This window comes from Mustela lutreola, chromosome 5 (assembly GCF_030435805.1).
Source record: "Mustela lutreola isolate mMusLut2 chromosome 5, mMusLut2.pri, whole genome shotgun sequence".
Lineage (NCBI taxonomy): Eukaryota > Metazoa > Chordata > Mammalia > Carnivora > Mustelidae > Mustela > Mustela lutreola.
The window spans coordinates 67,386,425-67,409,698 of record NC_081294.1 but is presented as its reverse complement, the minus strand read 5'-3'; the positions used below and the strand labels follow the sequence as shown (position 1 = coordinate 67,409,698).

The 23,274-nt window shown below is 36.7% G+C and overlaps 1 protein-coding gene across 1 annotated transcript in view; it reads left to right on the top strand.

The window, feature by feature from the left end:
* The window catches only part of FBN2 (fibrillin 2), a 260,908-nt gene that overhangs the window by 130,884 nt on the left and 106,750 nt on the right, over positions 1 to 23,274 (top strand). The window contains exons 9-15 of the mRNA XM_059174478.1: positions 6,023 to 6,175; positions 7,668 to 7,895; positions 8,868 to 9,005; positions 14,297 to 14,416; positions 15,353 to 15,478; positions 16,165 to 16,287; positions 18,737 to 18,859. Coding sequence (XP_059030461.1) covers positions 6,023 to 6,175; positions 7,668 to 7,895; positions 8,868 to 9,005; positions 14,297 to 14,416; positions 15,353 to 15,478; positions 16,165 to 16,287; positions 18,737 to 18,859 — 1,011 coding nt within the window. The remainder of the gene's footprint in view (positions 1 to 6,022; positions 6,176 to 7,667; positions 7,896 to 8,867; positions 9,006 to 14,296; positions 14,417 to 15,352; positions 15,479 to 16,164; positions 16,288 to 18,736; positions 18,860 to 23,274) is intronic.

Genomic DNA, 23,274 nt, shown 5'->3' with positions numbered 1-23,274 from the left:
GGGGGAGCTCTTAAGAAGGATGCATCCGATTGATCTGTAGCTTATCCTAGTATGTTTTTGACACATGGGATTAGAAGTAGATTACCCACCTCCCTAATGTTATTAGAAGAAACTGGTAGTAGAATTTATTTTTGAAAGTTATGATTTATTTTCTAATCCACTCTTCCTCCCCTTCCGTTCTATCACAAATGACATGGTTTCCTCCTATACATATCTTAGGACTGATCAGAGATTTCCAAACTGTATAGAATGTTGGTTATTTATATTTATTGAATTTGAAGATTGCTCTTTGATCTAAAAAGATGCTTTTTAGAACTACACTGAATTATAATTCACTATCTTTAGGAAATGGCATAATGGAAAAGCAACTGAGTATTTAGTAATACATTTAAATGAATTTGTATTTTATTAGTCACAGTGCAGTCTTCATATATGGAAATCACAGAAGTGGTTTCATATGATGAGGCATTTATACTTATGTTGCAGTGTTCACGGTAAATACAGATTTGCAGAACTTTCACAATATCATTGCAGATTCTTATAGTCTGGGACTGATTGGTATAAAGTCTTCCTGGATTCCTGATGAGCCCTTACGCGTTTTTATACGTAGTACCTTCTTTCCACTTCAATACTGTAGTTGACCCATGAGTTGTTTAGAGTGTACAGGGTTTCCCTGTTTTGCAAATTTTCCATGTGGGCTTGGAAAAGATGTGTTTTCTCCAGTTGACTAGATATATCCATTAGCTCAAACTTGTTGCCTGTGCTTTTCACATTTTTTCTTCATTTACTGAATTTAGTCTACCATATTGTCAATTACTGAAAGAGTTATGTGAATATCCCACTGTCATAGTAGAATTCTCAGTTTCTCCCTGTGGTCTCCAAGATTTTGTTTCTGTAATTTGATGTTATGTTACAAAGTGATGAATATCTAAAGTATTATATTTTCCTGGTGAATTGAGCCTTTTTTCAGTATGTATTGACTCTCTAACATTGTTTACTTTTCTCGATCTATTTCTGAATATTTTCTTTTTGTCTATTTTATCTCGTTAAGCATCTCATTTTGTGAGTGGGCCTTGGAGGTTTAAGTATATGCTTGCTGTGTATTTTTTCTCTCAATTCTTCTTCTTCCTTAGTTTATAAATGTATCTCCTCTAAACAGCCTAAATCTAATTTTAAAAAATTTTTTCAGTCTGAAAATCTTTGTCTTTTATTTTTTATTTTTTTATAAAGATTTTATTTATTTATTTGATGGACAGAGATCATAAGTAGGCAGAGAGGCAGGCAAAGAGAGAGAAGAAGAGGAGCAGGCTTCCCGCTGAGCAGAGAGCCCAATGCAGGGCTCAATCCCAGGACCAATCCCAGGACCCTGGGATCATGACCTGAGCCAAAGACAGAGGCTTTAACCCCCTGAGCCACCCAGGCGCCCCAATCTTTGTCTTTTAAATTGAGATTTAAATACATTTATATTTGTTATAGTAACCAATATGTTCGCATTTCAATTACCTTCTTTGTGCTTCCTATTTTTTTGTTACTTTTTTCCTTTCTTGCTCTTTTTTATTTATTGGTTTTCCTTCCTTCCCCACACTCCATTTAACTTTTTTTAGTTAAAAGTTCAGAAATTATATAATTCTGTGGATTTAGTATTCATTCTAGTATTATAAGATGCATGTGCAGCTTAAAGTCTAAAATTAACCTTTATTTTACCCATATCTAAACAGTAAAAGAATATTAGAATGGTCACACTTTGATCTCCCCCTTTTAGCTTTTAAAAATTCTATCCAATTGCCATTCTGTATTTGCAACAAATTAATCATTATTATTACTGTGTAATATTTTAGTGCTTGTTTATATTTATTCATATATTTAACTATTTTTCCTCATTATTCCCTTATGTATTTCAACCTTCTGTTTGGAATAGTTTTCTTTTTGCCTGAAGAACCTTTTCTAGGGGGCATCTGGATGGCTCAGTCAGTTAGACATCCACTCTTATCTCAGCTCAGGTCTTAGATCTCAGGGTTATGAGTTCAAGCTCTGTGTTGGGCTCTGTACCCAGCATGGAACTGACTTTTTAAAAAAAGGAAAGAAAGAAGAAAAAAGAACCTTTTCTAAAATTCCCTTCAGCAAGAATTTTTTGGTAGAAAAAATAATTTCTTTTTTGTGTGTGTTCCTGAGAATCACCTTAATTTTCCCTTTGGAAAGATGGTCTCTTGGGATACAGAATTCCAGGCTGACAGCTATTTTATCATAGTATACAGAAGATACAATGTTCCAGTTGGGTTTTAGCATTCATTAGTGCTATTAAATATTCCTTAGCAGGTGATTTGTCTCTCTTTCCAGCCATTTTTAACTTCCTTACTTTTTCTTTATTGGTCTGCAGTTTCACAGTGATGTGGCAAGCTGTGGATTTCTTTCTGTTTTTCCCACTTTAGATTTTTTGGACTTCCTAGATCTGAGATTGTCTCATCGCATGGTTAGAAAGTTCTAAGCTAGTTATCTGTTGAATATTGCCTCTCCCCCGGTCTGCTTATTGCCTCTTTCTAGTATGCTTACAAGATGTATGTTACTTTCTCATGCTTACCACCACATTTCTTAACCTTCTTTTAAAAAATATTTTCCATCTTTTCATCTCTCTGAACTACACTGAAGATAAATTATTTAGATATATTTTGGAGCTCACTAATTCTCTTTTCATTTATGTGCAATATACTGCATGATATATTACTAAACATTTTATTTTATTTGTGATAGTTTTCATTTATAGAGCTTCCGCTGAATTTTTTTAAGTCCCTCTTTCATGGTTTATGAACTCTTTTTACCTGTTCACATTTTTAGATTTTCATTGTCTTAAGCATATTAAATATAATTTAGTTATAATTAATATTAAATGAATTGTCATTACAAATAATCACAAATTGTCAGAATCAGTCTGACCATTCTGTATCTGATATCTGATGTTTATTCAGCCACTTTTTAATGGAGCCTTGTTTATGTGTTATTTATTCACTCATTTATTTAGCTATTTATTTTCTTGTTAGCTATTCCTGTTCTTGGGACTTGTCTGTGGGAATTCTTTGAGACCTGCATAATATTAAGTCCTCTTTTGTTCTGTTTTGGCTTTTGCCAGTTGCTTGGTATCTGGTATCCCTGCCTGCGGACCTTGATGTAGTCTAGTCTTCCTTTGAAGTTTTTCAGACCACAAACCTACTATGAATTGAGACATCAAAGCTGTCTCTTTGAGGAAGAGCTTGTGGTTAGAGATTCTTGGGAGAGATGTGTTTTTACCTCCCCTCAGTCTTAGCTGCCCACCTGTACATTATAGTCTTGTACCAAGGATGCGGTTCTTTGGAGCCCCAGGTTTATGGGGTTTCCTTTGAAGTTTTGTGCTGGAAGAGGGAATATGGAGTTTTTCTTTTATGCTGTAGATCCTATGGAACTATATCAGGGCTGAAATTCAAAGTCTCTAGAGCTTTGCAGAAGCTCTAAGGCTGAAACCTAGCTGTGTACTTACATCTTAAGATTCCTGTTTTCACATTATTATGACTCTGTTTTTCCCTTTCTTTCATGCCAGCCAGCTGATGTATTTTTTTTAATATTTTTTCATATTTTATGCAGGATGTTTCAGTTGGGAGGGGCATTCACGATAGCTAACCCACCATTCTGTTTGGAAACAGAACAAATACTGTTTTTTTTAACTCTGCCACTAACCCTGTTCCGTGAGGAAGAGGAGTTAAGTATAGTTGCAAAATCAGATGGTAAGATTTTGATGGGAGACCTAAATCTTCTGGTTCAAGGCTGTGGTTTTGTTCTTCTCGTCTTTTGTTTTCTGACTTTTGTCTTTTATTTTTTTCTCAGACTTTGTGGTACAGCCTTCTCCTTGCAGAAGACTTTAAGAGAGAAACTCGTTCAGCCTACTTTGTAGTAACTGTATTCTGTAACCATGATTATTAGATAGTTTAGGACTTTCTTATCTAGATTTACATGCTATTCTTGAGGAATGTAGCTGCTGAGTAAATGTAGAAATATGATACTCAGGGTTCCTGGAATAAATATTCCAAAAATTATTTTCCTCCATCATTTTTGGGCACAGAAACTTACCTGTGAACTTATTCCCAGTGACTGTCTGTTCAAGTTCAGCTTATGAAGTTTAGGAAATGTCTGCGGTGTACTCAAGTATGCATATGTGCTTCAAATTTAGTACTTGGGTTTTGGACATACTAGGTTTCTTTTGGGAAGTAAAAGGAGGTGTTTTGATTCTTATGGGGAGTACCTTATAACCAATTCACTTATTGAACATTCGCTTAGCAGTAACCTGAGGTATACTGCAGACCATTTGAGAAAATAATACATTTATTTTAAACTCTGTATCTAGTATAAAAAATTAGCTTTACCTACTAATGAAATATTTTTGTAATTAATAGCTTCATCTACATTATCGATGTGCAGCTCTTGATTTTTGTGGTACTTATTTCTTCTTGCAGTCAGAGCCAAAACTTCTTTGAGGCTTCTTGATGAAAGTTAAATAATATATAAAGAGCTAGACCCATAGTTTTTTTTGCTTTTTTTTTTTTTCCCCATTGCTTACAATAAAGTCAGTTTCAGTTGAAGCCTACAGGGCTTATAGTTGATATTAATATTTTATCCCTATACAACTTTGCATCTTATGTTCTCTTTCAGTGATGTCTTTCAGCCTTTATCTTCCATTTTGATCCATTCTCTACCTTGCTGGCAGAATGATGTTTATTAGAGTCCTCTTTGATCATGTTAACTGCTCTACAGCCAACATTGCAAGATAATGCCCAATCTCCTCACCGTAGCATCCTGCCAGTCCGCCAGTTACAGCATGGTCCTCACCTGACTTGACCTGTAATCACCATTTGACATAATCCCTTGCCCGTACTTCTTGAAAATGTCTTACTAGCCTCACAGCTTACAACTGCATGTATACACAGGTCGTTTGCAAGTATACGGCTTCAGCCTGACCATTCCTCTGGGTCCTGGGTTCCTATATTCAACATCACAAGCGTAACACAATTTAAAGAAGAGCCTTGTACTAAGTCCCTTAATCCTGCTTTTCTCCTTATCTTCCCATCTCAGCTGTCTAAGTCAAAGACTTAGGAAATTTCCAAAACTCTCTATTACCCCACTCCCTGAGCTGTACCTTCAGAATATGTCTGCCATCTGACCAGTCTCATCATTGTCAATGATGGCACCCTCATCCAAGCGACCATCATGCCTTTTTGATTACTTTCACTGATATTCTTGCACTTGCTACTGTCAGCATCTAAAGAGATTTTCTTTAAAAATGTAGACCCTTCCCTTTCCTCTAACTGAAAGCATCCAGTAACTGTTAACAGCACTCCACATGAAATCCAGAAGTCCTTTTCTCATGGTTTACAGGGTTGTGCGTGATCTTGTCCTTGATAACTATGAGCTCTGAGGCTTCCACTATCCCTTTTGTGTTCCCTTCTCTGACTACATCCTCTTCGTCTTTAAACTTCTCTTCCCTGAGATAACTGAGTGGCTCATGTTGTCACATTATGCACGTCTCTGCTCAGATGCCCCTGTCTGAGAGGAGCTGTTTGTGATCACCCTTTCTAGAATAGCAACTCTATCAGTCAGGTATTGCTGTGTAACAAACAATCCACAACTCTCAGTGGCAAATAATACTATGCTTCAGCAGGTCATCTGGGGATTGGATAATCTAGGATGGGATTGGGTTCTTGCTTTCCTTCAAGCTCTGAATCTGTCTGGGCTTGGCTTCTTAGTGTAATAGGAGCACATACCTGCTCCACATCTTTCATTCCTGTATCCCTGGAATATGGCATGGCATAGGTTCTCAGTGAATATTTGCTCAGTAAATAAAGAAATGAACAAATGTCATAGAGACTAAGACAATAAATAGATATATATTCGAGGTAAGTAGAATAATTTTCTTTACTTAGCCTCTTCTGATATGTTAAATAATTGACATAAGAACCTGAAATAATTCAGGCATGCCTTCTGTTTTATTTCCAATGTTCAGATCAGAGAACAGGCACGTGTTTCTCGGGCCTGGTGAATGGTCGCTGTGCGCAAGAGCTCCCAGGCAGAATGACAAAAATGCAGTGCTGCTGTGAGCCCGGCCGCTGCTGGGGCATCGGAACCATTCCTGAGGCTTGTCCCGTCAGAGGCTCTGGTGAGCAGCCGACTGCGTGTCTCCTCAGCACAGGCAGTGTTAGGAAAATCAGTAACAGTAGTGTACTTTGTTCTTTTCCTTTGAAGTCAAGTTATATGTGTGTTCTTAGCACTGTCTTCAATATGAATACTGTGTTTTTGTGAGGAATTGGGTGGCATTATTTACTTGGGATCAGTTTTGACTTTATACACTTTATTAATATCAGAAAAATTCCCAAAAACTGATTATGACTTGTCTTTCTGCAAGTATTTTTTGAAATTATTTTGAACATCTGTATTTCGATTAGTTTTAAAATCCTGATCTTTCATTTCAGGTCTTCGAGTATGTTTGATTAACTTCATTTATATTTTATTTCAGGAGTGTCCCTATTTTCTAGTATCCCAATCCTTGAAGATATTTCCTCTTTTCTAATAACCTGAAGGTTAATAATAAAAGGGTGGGAGGATACCTTCCATTCGCTTTGCTGGATAAACTAACCATATAACTGAGGCTTTATCAGGAAATTACTTAAGGATGAATGAGAAGTAGGTCCTCTTATTAATATGATATGAATGGTAAAGTAGGATTAATGTTTATCAATCACATAAAGTCACATCAGTATGTTTTATTATATTGTCTTTATGTTAAATTATAGTATTCTGAAAAAACTAAACTTTTTGAACTATGCTTATGAAATTAGGTATCTATATGTGCTGTTATGGAGAGAAAGATTAAGGCCCATTCTTTCAAAATCTATAAGCTATAGAACATCAAAATTGAGTAATAAAGCTTAAACAACAGCACTATTTGTGCATAGTATATGATTTTGGGAACTCGTGAATTCACAAATAATATATAATAGTAATATTAATAATGAAACAGTTCTTTGAGTTAAATAATTTTCATTTCTATTGACCCTACTGTCCTAATTCTGAGAACAGATGAAGAAATAATTAGATTGCTGTAGTCTTGCTTCTTTTCTCTCAGCTTTGATACTTGGACAAATAAGGTGCAGTTTGAAAAGCTAACTGAACACTGTCTTTTGTTAAAATCCAAATATATAAAAAATATTGTGAAGCCATAGTAATTCCTTATAGCAAAGAAAGGAGATGGGAGAAATGTGTAGGTGTGATACTGATGAAGTTTTAAGTAAAACCAGATCAACAGAAAGAATTATGGAAAGCTTTGATTTTTATCTGTGTAAGTAAATTTCTTGAATTCATAGTTGTATCTGGAATTCTATGAGTTGCACTTGGGGACAAAAATCAAACTGCACATAGCACATATAAGCAGTTCTTTGGTTATGCAACTCCCTTAAAATATGGCAAATAGGTTTTTATTTTTTTCTGAAACATCTATACCTTTCCCTGTTACTTCTAGCATTGGAAACATGGATCAAGATGAATATGCTACTTATTCAGATCAAATAATATAGATAAATTAAAATGTTCTTACAGTGTACAGATGACTTTTAGAATCAATCTGTGTTTAACTGGCCTTTCTTTTCTTTTAGAGGAATATCGCAGACTTTGCATGGATGGACTTCCAATAGGAGGGATTCCAGGGAATGCTGGTTCCAGACCTGGAGGAACTGGGGGGAATGGCTTTGCCCCAAGTGGCAATGGCTATGGCCCAGGAGGGACAGGCTTCATCCCCATCCCTGGAGGCAATGGCTTTTCTCCTGGAGTTGGGGGAGCTGGTGTAGGGGCCGGGGGACAGGGGCCCATCATCACTGGACTAAGTGAGTGTTCACTTTTTGGTGTAGACTCTTTATTTTTCTGCCTTAAATGATTTTATAATACCTAGCATTTTTTTCAAAAGGAGTGTGTGTGTGTGTGTGTGTGTGTGTAAAAACCTCTTTCAGGGTCTAAAATACAAGGTAGTAGTAAAAAAAAAAAATGCCTGAGAAAATATTATTTTCCTGTTCCATAAACTTTCTAAATTGGAGAAAAGAAGAGTGACCCTGGTTTTCTTTGAAAATAAAGATGAGAGCCTGGTCATACTCCAGTCCAGATGACGCCATTAAAGAGTGTGTTTTTGGTTCCAGTGTATTTCATTTGGCTGTTGCAGCTGCCCTGTTCATACACCCCTTGAATTATTTTCCAGAACCATTTCTCAACTGAGATAAACTGAATAAGTCTTGCTCTGTGCCTATCCAAATATTTTAATGAAATATCTTTCTTTTCCTCACCCTTTTTTGTTGAATAACTTGGGCTTTGGGCCAGAACTGGCACTGGTGTACTTGACATTTAAGTTCATTCTTTTTATAAGAGCTGCTCTTGCTAATAATATTTAATGATGTCCTACAGTGTTGTGTTTATTCTTTTTGGCAGATGGCCTATTTACTATCTGAATATTCAGCACAGTTAAGGAAAAAAAAAAGAAATGGAAAGCATTCAAATGTACAGTAGAACATTCCTGAAATTTTGAAAAGACATCATTACAGGCAAAGTTTCCAGATGTATCACTTAACAAATGCGAGTTACAACCATGTGTCTCGGGAATATTTTTTAGATCCTCAACATTCAAGTTTTAATAAAATATAGAATAGTGTGAGCCTTTGATATGTACACTTAATGAATGGACTATTAAGAAGTTTAATCTTTACTACAAATGAGCCAAAGACCACCATTTCCTTTTAAAAAATCAGTTTCAATAAAAGTACTACATCTTGTAATGCTGAAATACCACTTGTGCTTTGATTTTTCTGTAGCTATTCTGAACCAGACGATAGATATCTGTAAGCACCACGCTAATCTCTGTTTAAATGGGCGTTGCATACCTACTGTGTCTAGCTATCGATGTGAATGCAACATGGGGTATAAGCAGGATTCAAACGGGGATTGCATAGGTAAGCTCATGATTCTTTAATCCTTTGTTTTTTCATAGCTTTTAGACTATAGGAACAAATTAGACTGTACATCATTAAAAAGAAAAAAGTCTTCTGAATCAAAGCTAATTTCCAAGCTGTCTCTTCTGTGCATGGTCTTCCCTATGCCCCTTTAACCTACTGCTGAGATAGCCCCCTTTAAGAATTCCCCACTGTTTCCCATCCTGTATATTGTGATTTCTGTGTCTACCTCTGTCTTGCTTTCCTTCTTAGCTGAGTAGCACTAGATATATGGTGGTGTCATCCAGAGGAAGGTGGAGATTAGGAGGAGATAGGGAGAGGAGTCACTTTTGGATATGTTGAGTGTTAGGTATCTAGGACATTGAGATTTTTTCGTTTAAAGATTTTATTTATTTATTTGACAGAGAGACAGATCACAAGTAGGCAGAGAGCCAGGCAGAGAGAGAGAGGGAAGCAGCCTCCCTGCTGAGCAGAGAGCCCGATGCAGGACTTGATCCCAGGACCCTGGGATCATGACCTGAGCCGAAGGCAGAGGCCTTAACCCACTGAGCCACCCAGGTGCCCCTAGGACATTGAGTTTTAAAAACCTAAGGCTAAGCGGGGTGTTCAGAGCTAGAGTTAACAGATCGAGGCATCAGGGTCATATAGGTGGCTCTTAGAACCGTGAGGGTGAGTATTATCACCAACGGAGAACCCCAGCAAGAATGGAAAGATAACCGTACTACTGTGGCTGAAACCCTATGCCATAGCAACACAGTCCCCTAAAGAAAACTCACTAATTGTGTTGGTGAGACAGCAAAATAATCCAGAAAGTATTATGTCCCTGAAGCTATGCAAGGATACCGTTTGAAGAGAAAAGTAGTGGCAAGCGTGAGATGTGGCAGAAAACTCAAATATAATGAGGACCAAAATATCTATTGGATTTTATAATGAAAAGGGTTTTGATGATCCCTTGAGAGTAGTTTTAGTTTAGGAGTAGTTTTAGCAAATGATTGTGTAAATGCTTCATAATTAGCATAACCCTAAGTACCTGATTTGGGTTCAAGTCTTCTCTTATATAGATGAAAGACCAGGAACAGAGAATGTCATAATTTTACCAGTGTACATTGAAAATTTTTAAGTGCACTATGGTTTTGAAGGAAAATGTCAGTCAAATATGATGTTTAGGAAAAACCAGTCACTCTAAATTACATACAACTGAGCATGATTAAGGCTAAATTCAGGATCCTTATATGCTGTTACATGGGTTTTGCACTGCACAACTATAGAAGGACCATTCACGTAATCTATATAAATGCCACACCTTGGGGTTATGCAGGGTATAACCTTATGCAGTAGCCGTGGCTTAGCTAATACTACTAGATGCTTATTTAAGAGATGGATCAGGTGGTATTTTGGGAAACACCATAAAATATGCATATATTTATTATTAATTTACTATATTTATAATTTTTATTATAGTAAATAATTATATTTATGTTATAATTTAAGTATAATTTAAGTCATAAATTGACTTTTCTACCAGAAAACCTGATTTATAAGTATGCAGTATATAAAATATCTTCTCTTGTAGATACATATAAAATTACAGGGTAGATCAAACTGAAATTTTATTGACTTTCTTTATATTGTTATTAATATTTGTCATTCATGTGTTACCACATGATTCACTAACGAACAAATAAAATCAGGCCAAAAGTTTAATCTTTACTGCAAATGAGCCAAAGACCACCATTTAGTTCATATTAGCTCCCAGGTACACTTTATTCTCCCTAGCAAAACGCCTGTACTCTGAGGGAGTTTGTGAGTTAATGGTATAAAAATGACCTATCTTTAAGGATCAAAAGTTTTTTCTGCAGTCATGCATGAGCCAGCCTCCTCAACCAGGGTTCCTTTAGTGAATCAAGTCCTACAGAAAGTGATTTCAGTAACTATTTTCTCGATTCTCCCAAGGGTGATGCACAGGTAGTGTAACTCTAGATGCAAAGGACATGAGCTAATCACATACAGGGAATGTGATAATAGGGCCTTACTTTTCTGAAACCGGTGAGGAGAACTGCTACAACTGTTTTCATAAACTCTGTCTAATTTAGCATGGGGATTGCATGTCTGTACAATTAATACAAGCTTATGTATTTTACCCAAACATTGTTACAAACAGTTCCATCCTAGATTGATCTCATCCCCCTGTCCTGCAAAGTGAAAACCCAAGCAAGGTTGTCTTTCTAACCGTTGTAGTTGATAGAGACAAAGATTAGTATTGGGACATATTTTCAGAAAATGGGTTTTTAATATGTTTTTATAAGATTTATTTATCTTTGCGGGGGTGTCAGGGAGAGAGAAAAAGAGAGCAAGCAGAGGGAAGAGACAGAAGGAGAGGGAGAGTCCCAGGCAGTCTCTAAGCTAAGCCCAAAGCTCAACATCCGGCTCAGTCCCGTCACCCCGAGATCATGACCTGAGCTGAAACCAAGAGTGGGTTGCTTTAATAGACTGAGCCACCCAGGCACCCAATTTTTAGTATTTTTAATTCAGTACTCTTTGATCAGGTTGAATTTGACTTTATAAATAACAAATTGAGACATCAGAAAAAGTTAAGAGGATTTAAATTAACTAGCATTTTAAATTGTAGGAGCATGAGATAAGAGTGGTAACTCATTGCACTATATTTTTAGGAATAACACATTGCCATTGCTGTTTGGCAACTTGTGTTAGATACTAATGAAGTGTCATAACATGAAAGGTCATAACTCTACTAAAGGATCACACACAAAGAAAATAAAATCTTGTCCAGTTTGCTATTATAAGAAGTACTCATAAGACCTGAAAACAGTTTTATTTACTCACCACCTTTTTCTCTCCTTTCCCTGAGAGTTCTACTCTAAAATGTATTTGTGGAACTCTTATGTCTCTATAAGACAAACTACTGTTAGCAATAGGCTTTAACTCAATTCAAATAATTGTATTTGGGGTAGTAAGAAATTATTCCTGTTTCTTTTGGGCCATAGGTAATCTTAGAGCCCTTGCCGATTAAGTATTTGTTAAATTAGAATATAAAATATTTCCAAGTATTTCATAAGAATACTATTATTCTTTATTATTACTTCTTTTATTAGTAGTATTTTGTAAGAATACTATCCTAACCCCAGTAGTATCTGAGAATGTAACCATTTTGATAATCAGCCTCTTTCCCAATTATTTTGTTTATTTTAGGAGTTTAAAAATCCTGTGAATTTTGCTTAAAAATACCCAGTCCCTGGTGAAAACATAGGAAGAAACCAAAGCTTACAGACTATTGTTTAAGTAGTCCTGCTCCTCTACATGGGACAAAACAAAGGTGATCAGTTGGAAGTATTAGGCTTTGACACCTCAGAATCAAGAGCCATGAAATGTACATATCTAAACATGGTGGTGGTCATTTATGAGTCTACAACTTAAAATCTTACAATAATCCCCCAAAACAAATGGGATTTGAAAGTCATGGATTTTAAACTCACTGATAGTTTTTTAGTGAATGTTTTCACTTATAAAGAAGAAATAAGTAAGTGAACTACTCTATCTTTCTATGTACTGATCCTTTGGTATGATCTCTAAGGGGCTAAGAAAGTCAAAATGCATTATGGCTGTCATGGCAAAATAATTGGCAGAGGTGTCCTGGCACCGAGGGGCCGCAGGAACAGGTTCTCAAAGAAGGAAAAGGCCCTGAAAAGTGGCCCAGGAAAGTTTACCTCAGCAAAGGGGGTTGGGTGCATGGTGTAATGTTCTTCACTAGAATTGAACTTTACAATGAAGCTTCTGAAAATGTGCATCTACAACACATTTTTGAATTGTTGCATTTCAGTATTACATACACCAGAGAATTAAAGCTGTCTTCAACATTGCAAATTCAAGGTTGTAATTCCTATTGGAAAGTCCACTAAGTTTTTTTTATATGCTTGCTAACCCTCTAAACTCTGTCTTTTCTCATTTTGCTTCATTCCTTTGGCTCAGTAGAATTGATGTTATCAACCAAAAGTTTAAATGTAAGTGAATCTTAATGGACTGAAGGCGCCCTTCGGTGAATTGAAAAAGCATTTAATCCTGTTATTCTCTGTTGTTTTGATTTAATTTGCTATGAGATTTTTTGTTGTTGTTGTTCCCCTCCTTTACCAGAGAGGGCTTAATTGCATTTAGTCTGAGTGTTTATATAAATGAGGTTGGTGAGTTTGATAGATTACAGTTCCTTTTTTAAGAACATCTGTGAAAGGAGTAATCTGTTTATTAAAATGGTAAACCTGTGAATTCATTTGATTGTTGTGTTCTCCAATTTAGCTGAAATTGTATATGTTAATAGCTTCTACGTGTGTATGAAATGGCAAGTCATTATGCCCTCACCAGCTAGTGAGGTTTTTAATTTACTAGCATTCAAAATTATATTTAGTGGGCATTGCTGAGAGAAGATGAATTTAACTTTTTCTGACTCTGGCACGTGTAATTTGTCTGGGCTGTAAGCAGTCCAGACTGTTCCATCTGCCATTTGGTCTTGCAGTCCCTGCGATGGGTTTACATTTAATCAAGCCTTAGGAGAACTTGAATGAAAAACAGTAATGTTTCTCACATTTGGGATCAGAACTAGTATTTGCATTGAACTTGATTTATGCAAAAAAAAATTCCTGTGCCCATTTTAAGGTCCTAAAGAAAACTGAGGCTGCTGAAGATAATAGACTTTATTTTAATTAATTTCCATTTTCTGTCCCATCCTGTGTTACTTCAAACACCCAAGCCTCAGTGGGTAGTTACATATCTAATTGAGGACAACACATAATAACAAAGAAATTCCACAATCTGTCAGTTTCTTTCTTTAAAATCATGAAACTTACAGGATGAATCTATAAATGTCTGTCTTTAGACATCTTTTATTCAGTTTCCAATACCATACAAAGCTTTGAAAAGGCTATTAGCGTGCCCAGATTATAACAGATAAGTGTCAGAGCCTTTTAAAACTCATGGCTGTGTCTTTACTGAGTCAGCTTTAAAAAAAAAAAAAAGAATCTTTTCAGAGCTTTAATCATTGTGCATTTCTCAAATTGAAAAATCATTATTTCTTGTACTTTCCAATCGGCAATATTTTTGTAAATCTCTAGGCTGGCCTCTCTATTTCAACAAAGGAATTTTCATTCATTTATAAATACTCTGCTTTTTAGACTATTACCACTGACTGGCCTTCTCTCAAATTTGGGAGGCCTAAATGTACTTTAAACAAACATTTCTAGGAACGGAGTGAAGTCTGTAATGGTTTCTTTTGCTGCTCACAGATGTTGACGAATGTACATCAAATCCCTGCACTAATGGAGATTGTGTTAACACACCTGGATCCTATTATTGTAAATGTCATGCTGGATTCCAGAGGACTCCTACTAAGCAAGCATGCATTGGTAAGGCAGTTTGCGTTCACATATGAAAATGTTCCATGAAATATAGTGACCCAGGCTGTTGAGGTTAAAAGTAAATTTATTAAAATAAGACATAGAATGAAGTAAGTGCTGTTGTATTACTACAGATTTATTTTATGCTCCTCTCAGAAGTGCTTCCTTTATGTGCAAACACTGTTTGGGTGTATAACCCTGGCCACATGATATCTGGCTTTGCAGAAAATTCAGTTTATCTTCCTTCCCTCAATCACAGGTTCCTTTCTCTAAGTAACATCAATAGCCTTCCTGCTCTCTGATTAACGGACCTTAGGATTTATAGTCATTTTCAACTACTGTTTTCTTTGAACCTCACATGTACTCCAACACCAAGTCAGGCCTCATCTTGATTCACAGTTTTGTTGCTACACTTCCCCACCCATTGTCCTCTCAATTCCTCCTCAGTGCTGATTCATTGCAGAATTCTTTCTGCAGATGACTCCGCTTGTCGTCTTCTACATTTCCTATTTATCCGTGAGTCGTTGCTTGGCTAAGCTCATCCCACAGTCTTCACCATCGTGCTGTTAACCCAGGTGATTTGAGGTTACTGTGTTCTTCTTACTCAGCAGCTTGCCTTGAGTTTGGACATCTTTGACCATTGTGTCCAAAACACTGCACCAGTCATTTCCCTGCACTGTCTACCTCTTCCAGCTTCCTGGCACACCCCCAGCCCAATATTCTTTTTCTTTTCCTTCTTCAGCTCCTCTAGGTCAGGGCTGTCAAAAAGAAAAAAAGAAAAAAGCTGGTGAGAGAAGTTTGGAAGTTTGGCTAAAGAAGCAACATGACCTGAGTTATTACATGTAAAAACATAAACTGGATGTTGAACATCAAATTTATTATCTTACTGTTTTTGCCTGTGGTCATTGTAAAAGAATAACATTTGGCCATCTTTCATTGTCCCAGATATCGACGAGTGCATCCAGAATGGGGTTCTTTGTAAAAACGGTCGGTGTGTGAACACAGATGGAAGTTTCCAGTGCATTTGCAATGCTGGCTTTGAATTAACTACAGATGGAAAAAACTGTGTTGGTATGGAAATTGCCTGCCCCCTTGCAAAAGCTTTCTAAAAGATACACATTTTTATTTAGAACCATATATGCTATTTCTATGAAAACTTGCATAGCACGTATGTGAGAATTCTTCAGATGACTTACAGGATTTCACATTTTGCCATTATGACACCAACAATTAGCTCTAGTCTGGCAGAATATAAAAATGTCTAGCATATGTGATAATCAAATCTCTAAATCTGAAGTCCTGGTGATGTCTGGTACCAGTGGATACCAGTACCCCACAGAAATACTGTAGTCACACGGCAACACACAATATTTCAGCTACTAATCCAGGTCCAGATCATTTCACTCACAGTGACGTTTATCACTGCTTTATTCTCCCTTACGGAAAAAACTTCCCCCACCCCCTGAAATCATATAAACATTTTTGCTAATCAAAGTAAAGCACGTCTCATGTGGTTTTAATAAAAACCAAGCACAACATTTACTTAATATTTTCCTTTATATTCCTTACACTAAAGGCCCTTCATGTTCTCCACCCTATTTGCTCTCACTTGGTTGGCGTTCATATTAGGAAAAAAAAAATCAATGAGCACATGGCTCACTTCTATAGTAGAACATGATTGGTGGTTATTTGTGAAAGGAGAGGGAAGTGGTTCCCACAAGGCCAGTGGTATAAGTTGTTCTGCTCTCCTTCTGCAGATCATGATGAATGTACAACTACTAACATGTGTTTGAATGGGATGTGCATTAATGAAGATGGTAGCTTCAAGTGCATCTGCAAGCCAGGATTTGTCTTGGCTCCAAATGGGCGTTACTGTACTGGTATGTATGGCTTTGATAGGAAAGTAACCATTGAATGAATCATCAAGAATTACTTCAGTTTCTTCATGTGGATTTCATATTATTCACATCTCTTGCTAATTCAGTAAGGCAGGTGTCTAAAGCATCCCAGAAAAACATACATTGTGGTCTAAGGAACAGTAATATCTTTAAAAAATAATAATGGTGTAGGAAAAATTAAGGGAATGACAGATTGGTTCTAGTAAGTCTGGAAGAGACAATGTAGAAATAGTTTCTCTGTACCCCTTGCCTAAATATAAAAGAGGAAGAAAAAAGTCTTGGAAGGTTTTCATTTTTTTTGTGCTCTGAGAGCTAGATTTTCCACTTTCATTCATTACCTGTTTTGTATTACATACTTTCCATAAACTCTCTACAGATCATGACTATACCATTCTCTAAAAATCTTATATTGTGACTTAGCAAAGAAGTATTTTGAGTGTTCCTATCAATTTTGTTTATAAAGCCATTTTTTTAATTTAAATTTTTTATTTTTTATAAACATATATTTTTATCCCCAGGGGTACAGGTCTGTGAATCACCAGGTTTACACACTTCACAGCACCCAAAAAGCACATACCCTCCCCAATGTCCATAATCCCACCCCCTTCTCCCAAACCCCCTCCCCCCAGCAACCCTCAGTTTGTTTTGTGAGCCATTTTGAAGGCTAAGCTCTAGTGGTAACTCTAGTAAGCAAAAGAAGTGCTTTTATATCCAATTTATACTCACAATTTTAATTTAGTAAGTTGGAACAAATTTTGCAGTTTTTTTTTCATTTTTCTCCTTTTATATGAAATCCACTCTGAATCTTTTCTACTTTCCATTGCACAAACTTACGTGAATAGCATTAGTGCTAATAACCAGTTCCTGTAATTTCAACAAAATTCCATGGAGAGTTGAGAAAGAAAGATCGAGACTGATCTTGTATTTCTGAATAAAAAATAGCTTCTTGACTATTCATAAAAGGGGAGTACAGCATTCAGTAGAAATGTTGTAGCTCTGCTATTTTAACTCATGATTGAGATGTCATCTCAACATTAGCTGACGGATTTAACACAGGATTTGAGTTCAGTGTTATGTTCCAGGGTGTAACGTTACATTATAGCATGTTATTTTATTTAAGCATTTCCTAAGAATCTTAAATACACATATAAATAAGACCTCAACAGTTTCTGCTGTCTTGAAATTTTTTTTAATTTACTTCCTTACTACTGATACTGTAATCTGCAAATCTTAAAATGTTCATGATTTGGTGGCCCTGTGTTTTGAAGGCTGTTTCATCTTTGAGGGAAGCCATTCTTTGTTGGATTATATTTGATAAACTCTAACAGATTGAAAATTAGGAGAGATGCCCCATGGGGTTAAGTATTCGACTCTTGCTTTCAACTCAAGTCACAATCTCAGAGTCAGGATTGAGCCCCATATCAGACCTCATGCTCAGTGGAAAGTCTGCTTGAGATTCTCTCTCCTTCTCTCTCTCCCCCTCTCCCCACCAGCCCTATGCTCACTCTCTCTCTCTAAAATAAATGAATTAGGGGCATCTGGGTGGCTCAGTGGGTTAAGCCGCTGCCTTCAGCTCAGGTCATGATCTCAGGGTTCCTAGGATCAAGTCCCGCATCGGGCTGTCTGCTCAGCAGGGAGCCTGCTTCTCTCTCTCTCTCTCTCTCTCTCTCTGCCTGCCTCTCCATCTACTGTCAAATAAATAAATAAAATCTTTAAAAAAAAAAAGAAGATGGTAAAAAATTAAAATAAAATAAAATAAATGAATTAATCTTTTAAAAAGGAGAGATGGTTCCGTATTTTGTTATTATGAAGTGATCAACTTAATGTTAAAACAGCATCTCTCTTTGGTTTGAATTTTATGTGTGTGTAAATAAAAGGTAATTACAAACATTTAGCTTGGTTTTAAGAATATGTTTCATTGAATTAACTTGACTTAAATATCATTTAATATTAAACAGAAATAGCAGATAGAAAATGAAAAATGAGTGTATGAGGCTACTTTTTTCCCTAATGGGTAAAGGGAGGCAACTCTGCGTCAGTCTTTCTGAACATATGCTTGAAAGAGTTGGTGTTTGGGCACCTGGGTGGCTCAGTTGGTTAAGTGTCTACCTTTGACTCAAGTCATGATCCCAGAGTCCTGGGATTGAGCCCTGCTTCAGGCTTCCTGCTTGGTGGGGCATCTGCTTCTCCCTCTCCCTCTGCTCTGCTTGTGCTTTCTCTCACTCTTCTTTCTCTCTCAAATAAATCAATAAAATCTTAAAAAAGAAGAGTTGCACTTAGATTCAAGATTTGTTATCACTTCTGTGTCCTTCCACAAATTATAAAATGGAAAACAAAAGGTTGATAGTCTAGAGTGGTGAGAGCAGGTAAACTCTGTAATAAGAGTAAATTTACCCAGTTAATGGCCTGGGTTGTGCTTCCCTCTGGACAGATGTTGATGAATGCCAGACCCCAGGAATCTGCATGAATGGACACTGCATCAACAACGAAGGGTCCTTCCGCTGTGACTGTCCCCCAGGCCTGGCTGTGGGTGTGGATGGACGCGTGTGTGTTGGTAAGTGAATTGTTCTGTAATGGCCCACTGTCCTAATGGTCTTTGAAAAAATAAAGATATATCTGTAAGATGGAGAAGTATTCAGCCATAAAAAGGAAGTAGTCAAAAATGCACAAGTATGAATGAGCCTTGGAAACATGCTGAGTGAAAGGAACAGCTCACAAAAACCCAGATGACTTATATTTCCATTCATGTGAAATGTCCAAAGCAGATAGATCTGTAGAGTCAAAGCAGATTCGTTTTGCTTAGAGCAGAGAAGGTAGGAGTGCCAGATAAGGAGGTGGTTGCTAAAGGCATTTTTGAGGTGGTGAAATGTCCTAAAATTAGTTAATCAGTTGTAGTGATGATTATATGTATGTTGAATATACTAAAACACATACACACACACACACACACTCCTATTGAGTTATGTTCTTTAATTGGGTGCATTCTTAGGTATGTGAATTATACCTCAGTAAAGTGGTTCAAAAAAAATGTACAGAGAGCCCAGCAAGCTCCTGGAAGAAAGCTCTGATGAGATGCAAGTCAAAATTGCTGGAGAAGAAGAAAATCATCCTTAAATCAGGATACTTGACAGTGTTAGCTGACTGAGTCTCTAAGTACAATGGATTTAGATTTTATAATTTATAGCAAATAAGATATGAAATGGAGAGTATAGTTATATGTAAATAAACGCTGTTTTTATTCAAACACAGTTTAAAATGTAAATAACTTCTGTAGAAGAACTTGGAGTTCTGTCAAAAGGTAGAAATGTTTTCATATTGTTTTTTCTCATCGCTGTGCAGCTAACTATAGAAACAAGGGAAAAGTATGAGATAGAATATATATATATTTTATTCTAAACTGTTCCAAATTGTTTTGCTATTTTTAAAAAGTTCCTTTTGCCAAATGGGTTCCATGCAAATCAGGGTTAGCCAGCATCAGCTTTAAAGAGGCAGGCAAATCAAAAATGTCATGCATTTCAGAACCCAACCATATGTCCCAATGGTAACAGCAGAATGATTTACTTTTCAAAATACAGTTACCACAGTTTTCTCTCCAGAAGGCTTTCATAAGACCCCCAGGGTGCCTTAGTCATTGTGCACCCTTTATTTCTCAGGTGACTCGGTAAAAGGCAGACATATTCGTTGGTGTAAGAGTATAAGTGAGAGAAATGAAATTCTTTCTTAGACATAGGTGATAATACTTTACTCTTCCCTCTGGGAATCAAAACATTTGTATCCCAAAGGAGGTGGGGTGGGGGAGAGAAGCAACAGCAGATGGAAATAATCTGTCCACTTAAGTTCATCCTCTATCTCCAATCTAGGATTTATTTCCGCTTACAAGATTGTCAGCACTTCGTTCAGGGATATTTTAAATACAGCAGCCAGAAGAATGTAGCTCCTTCCTGCTTAACAGAGCTGAAGTGTTTTCACTTGCTGCGATATACTTACTTGGCCCTTGCCTTTACCTCAGTGATTCTGTTGAAATCTATGATGAGTACAAAACCAGTTTGGGAGGACGAAATCACTTTTCCTTTAAGCAACCAGTGTATGAGTGTAGCGATGAGGAATATAGTGTTTCAAACACAAATCTTCATTCTCTCGTCCACATACAGAAACAGTATAAGACATTGTTAGAAAGCCTCCAGGATTTCACAATTGCGGTCAATTAAACTTTTTAAAAATAAAAATACCATTTTTGTCTGATTATATATATTGCTGTTCCCATAACATGCTAAATGTTTTTTCTTCATCTCTCTTTGTTGATGCTTTTGACATGCACTGATTATTGAAGTCAGAAATGAATCACAACTATGAATTATTATTAGGGTTAGCACTTCAATTTTCAATTTACCTTTTGTATATTTGTTTTTGTTTCCTTAGACACTGAGATATGGGTTTTTATTTTTAGAAAAATAAGCTTGTTGTAACTAGCAAGTTGGAGAAGCGTGACTCATAGGCAGAGCATAAACAAAACTATATTTTGGTCTCTCCTGTCCTTTTAAAATGTATCTTTAATTTGTTCAGTAGAAGCCATTTACCCAGTAAGTAAGGAAGAAAAGTCAGGCAACCTCGTAACTTTACTTTTCTTAAATTTATGTGACAGCTTACTGTAATGAAGACAATCTAAATTTAGAGACTAGAATACTTGGTTCCATGTAATAATATTCTGAACCTGACTTGAAGTTAAAACTTCTCACAAGCTTCCTGATGTCCTTGAGTAGGATGTTTTCAGACTCCACAGGGTCAAAGAGCAGGAGAAGTGGTGAGAAGGGAGACAGATGCACTGTTGACCATCTTAGGATGACTTCACGGAATTTGGGCTTCCCTAGTGTTGAAAGCACCCCTTCCCTTCGTGGTTCCCCCAGAACCATTCTTCTGACCTTCCTGAGATCCAGACACTGCATTCTTCCCCTGGGGACCCTCCTCCCCCATTCTCAGGTCTTTAGTCATCCAGATAGGTTCTGCCTGATGCTATCTCAGCACTCCTCCACACCATTGTTTTAGGATACTCTCTCTTTGTGTGGCCCACTTCTAATCCAAAAGACACACCATCCTTTGCCCCGTTCACCTTACAAATAGAGGTGGATATCACCTGCCCCTCCAGTAGGAATAGCAGCCACTCACTTTTGCCTGTAGGTGTCCTCGGCAGAGCTGCTGGACACACAAAACTTGTAACCTGCTCCCTGTGAAGCTCTTCTCTTCAGACCAGTGGTGAGGATAGGAGCACCCCGAACTCATAATCCAGCCCATGCCAAAAAATTCCTGCTCAAAAAATCTTTTCTTAATTGGGAGGGTTTTCAAGGATTGGCAAGTCATTTCCATATCCGCTTCCTTCAGGGTGTAGTCTCAAAATTCACCTTATTATTTGATGTTTAGTGCCTTGGGATTTCAGCTGAAGTTTCCTTTTTAACATCCTCTTAAATTAGCTGAGGAGTATTTTGACATCTTTATCAATACTGTTTGACATTTCTCTTAGTTAAAAGGTTAATTTTCTTTGTCCTAATTGTGCTCTTTATTAGCTCTGTGGCCTTAGGCAAGACACATTACCTCTCTGTACCTCTTTGCCTCATTAGTTTTTTGACAATTAAATAAGTTAATATTAGACTTACTTGTATAAAGCTTTGAATGGTGTCTAGCACTTAGAGCATGCCCAATAAGTTAGCTCTTACAGTTGCTACTGTTTTATTAGAATAGCAGCATTATATGTAAGGCATAGTCTTAAGAGTTGCTACTTTAGGCAATAGAGAAAAGTTGACACTAAAGAAAGAATAAAATGAAATTAACATTTTGTATCCAAACACACTTTACCAGTGGTGTGTAGAATCTGAGAAAATCCTTTAAAAAATTCTATTCTTTAAGTAAGAGTGATGAAGGAATTCGATACCATGGAAAACATACAGCTCAGCAGCATTTTGGTCCAGGTCTTCATCAAAATGTTTATGTGATGGAGCTTTTGATGCATCCTACCCTGTTCACCCGTGAGCATTTAGTTTTAGTTATTATGAACTAGAGTTCCAGTCTGGTACCTTTTAACAGGAAAAGGTTGACTGTCCTCATTAAAAATAGAAGAGAGAAATAAGGTAGTCACCATGTTTTTTGAGTATTTCCTGTATGTCTTACACACTGTGCTTAGTGCTTAACAAACAGCTCTCATTTATTATGTAAACTCTATCCTTATTTAATGGATGAGGCAAGTGTTAAATATTTCACATAAAGTCCATCCCACAGGGACCAGAACCCAGGACAATCCGTGTCCCTGAAACCTACACATAGGTAGCCACTTTGCAAAAGCAAAGGTAGTTACTTTGCTTTTCTGGTGTTGGGTATTCTAAACAACTTAGATAATCTGTAGCCCAGAGGAATATGTAATTTGTCTCTCTCTACCAGTGAGTACCATTGGCTTTTTATCATCTTGCTTCTAAAAACTGTGAGGATTATCTTCTCAACATGTACACAGAAAAAATTTTGACCATCTCTGATGCCTTCTGAGATAATAGATGTTATCCTAGTTACTCAAAAAATCATATTGTAAATCAAACTATATTCTATTTGTGCATATTTGTCTTTGAGTCATGTCCTACTCTTATATGTAACTCAGAGCTGACTTTGCTAAACTCCATCTCAGCAGAGGCAGAAGGGGACAACATGTCCTCTCTGGAGGATTGTTGTGGTAAATTTCATGTCTTCTTCCATATGAGCGTTCACACATCTCATCGTCTGGTGCAGCTATAAGTCTTACTTTTTAATGACAAACATCACCAGATCATAAGAAAGCAGTAGGTGACACAGTGGGTTATTCTGTGTAATAAGTAGATAAAATTATTTCCAACAAGTTTTGAATAACTTTGTCAGTGTAGTGTTTAAAAGCCATGCTGCTTCTCTGGCCTCTCTGGTGATTTGTGTTTTTTATAGTTCACTATTTACTGTCTC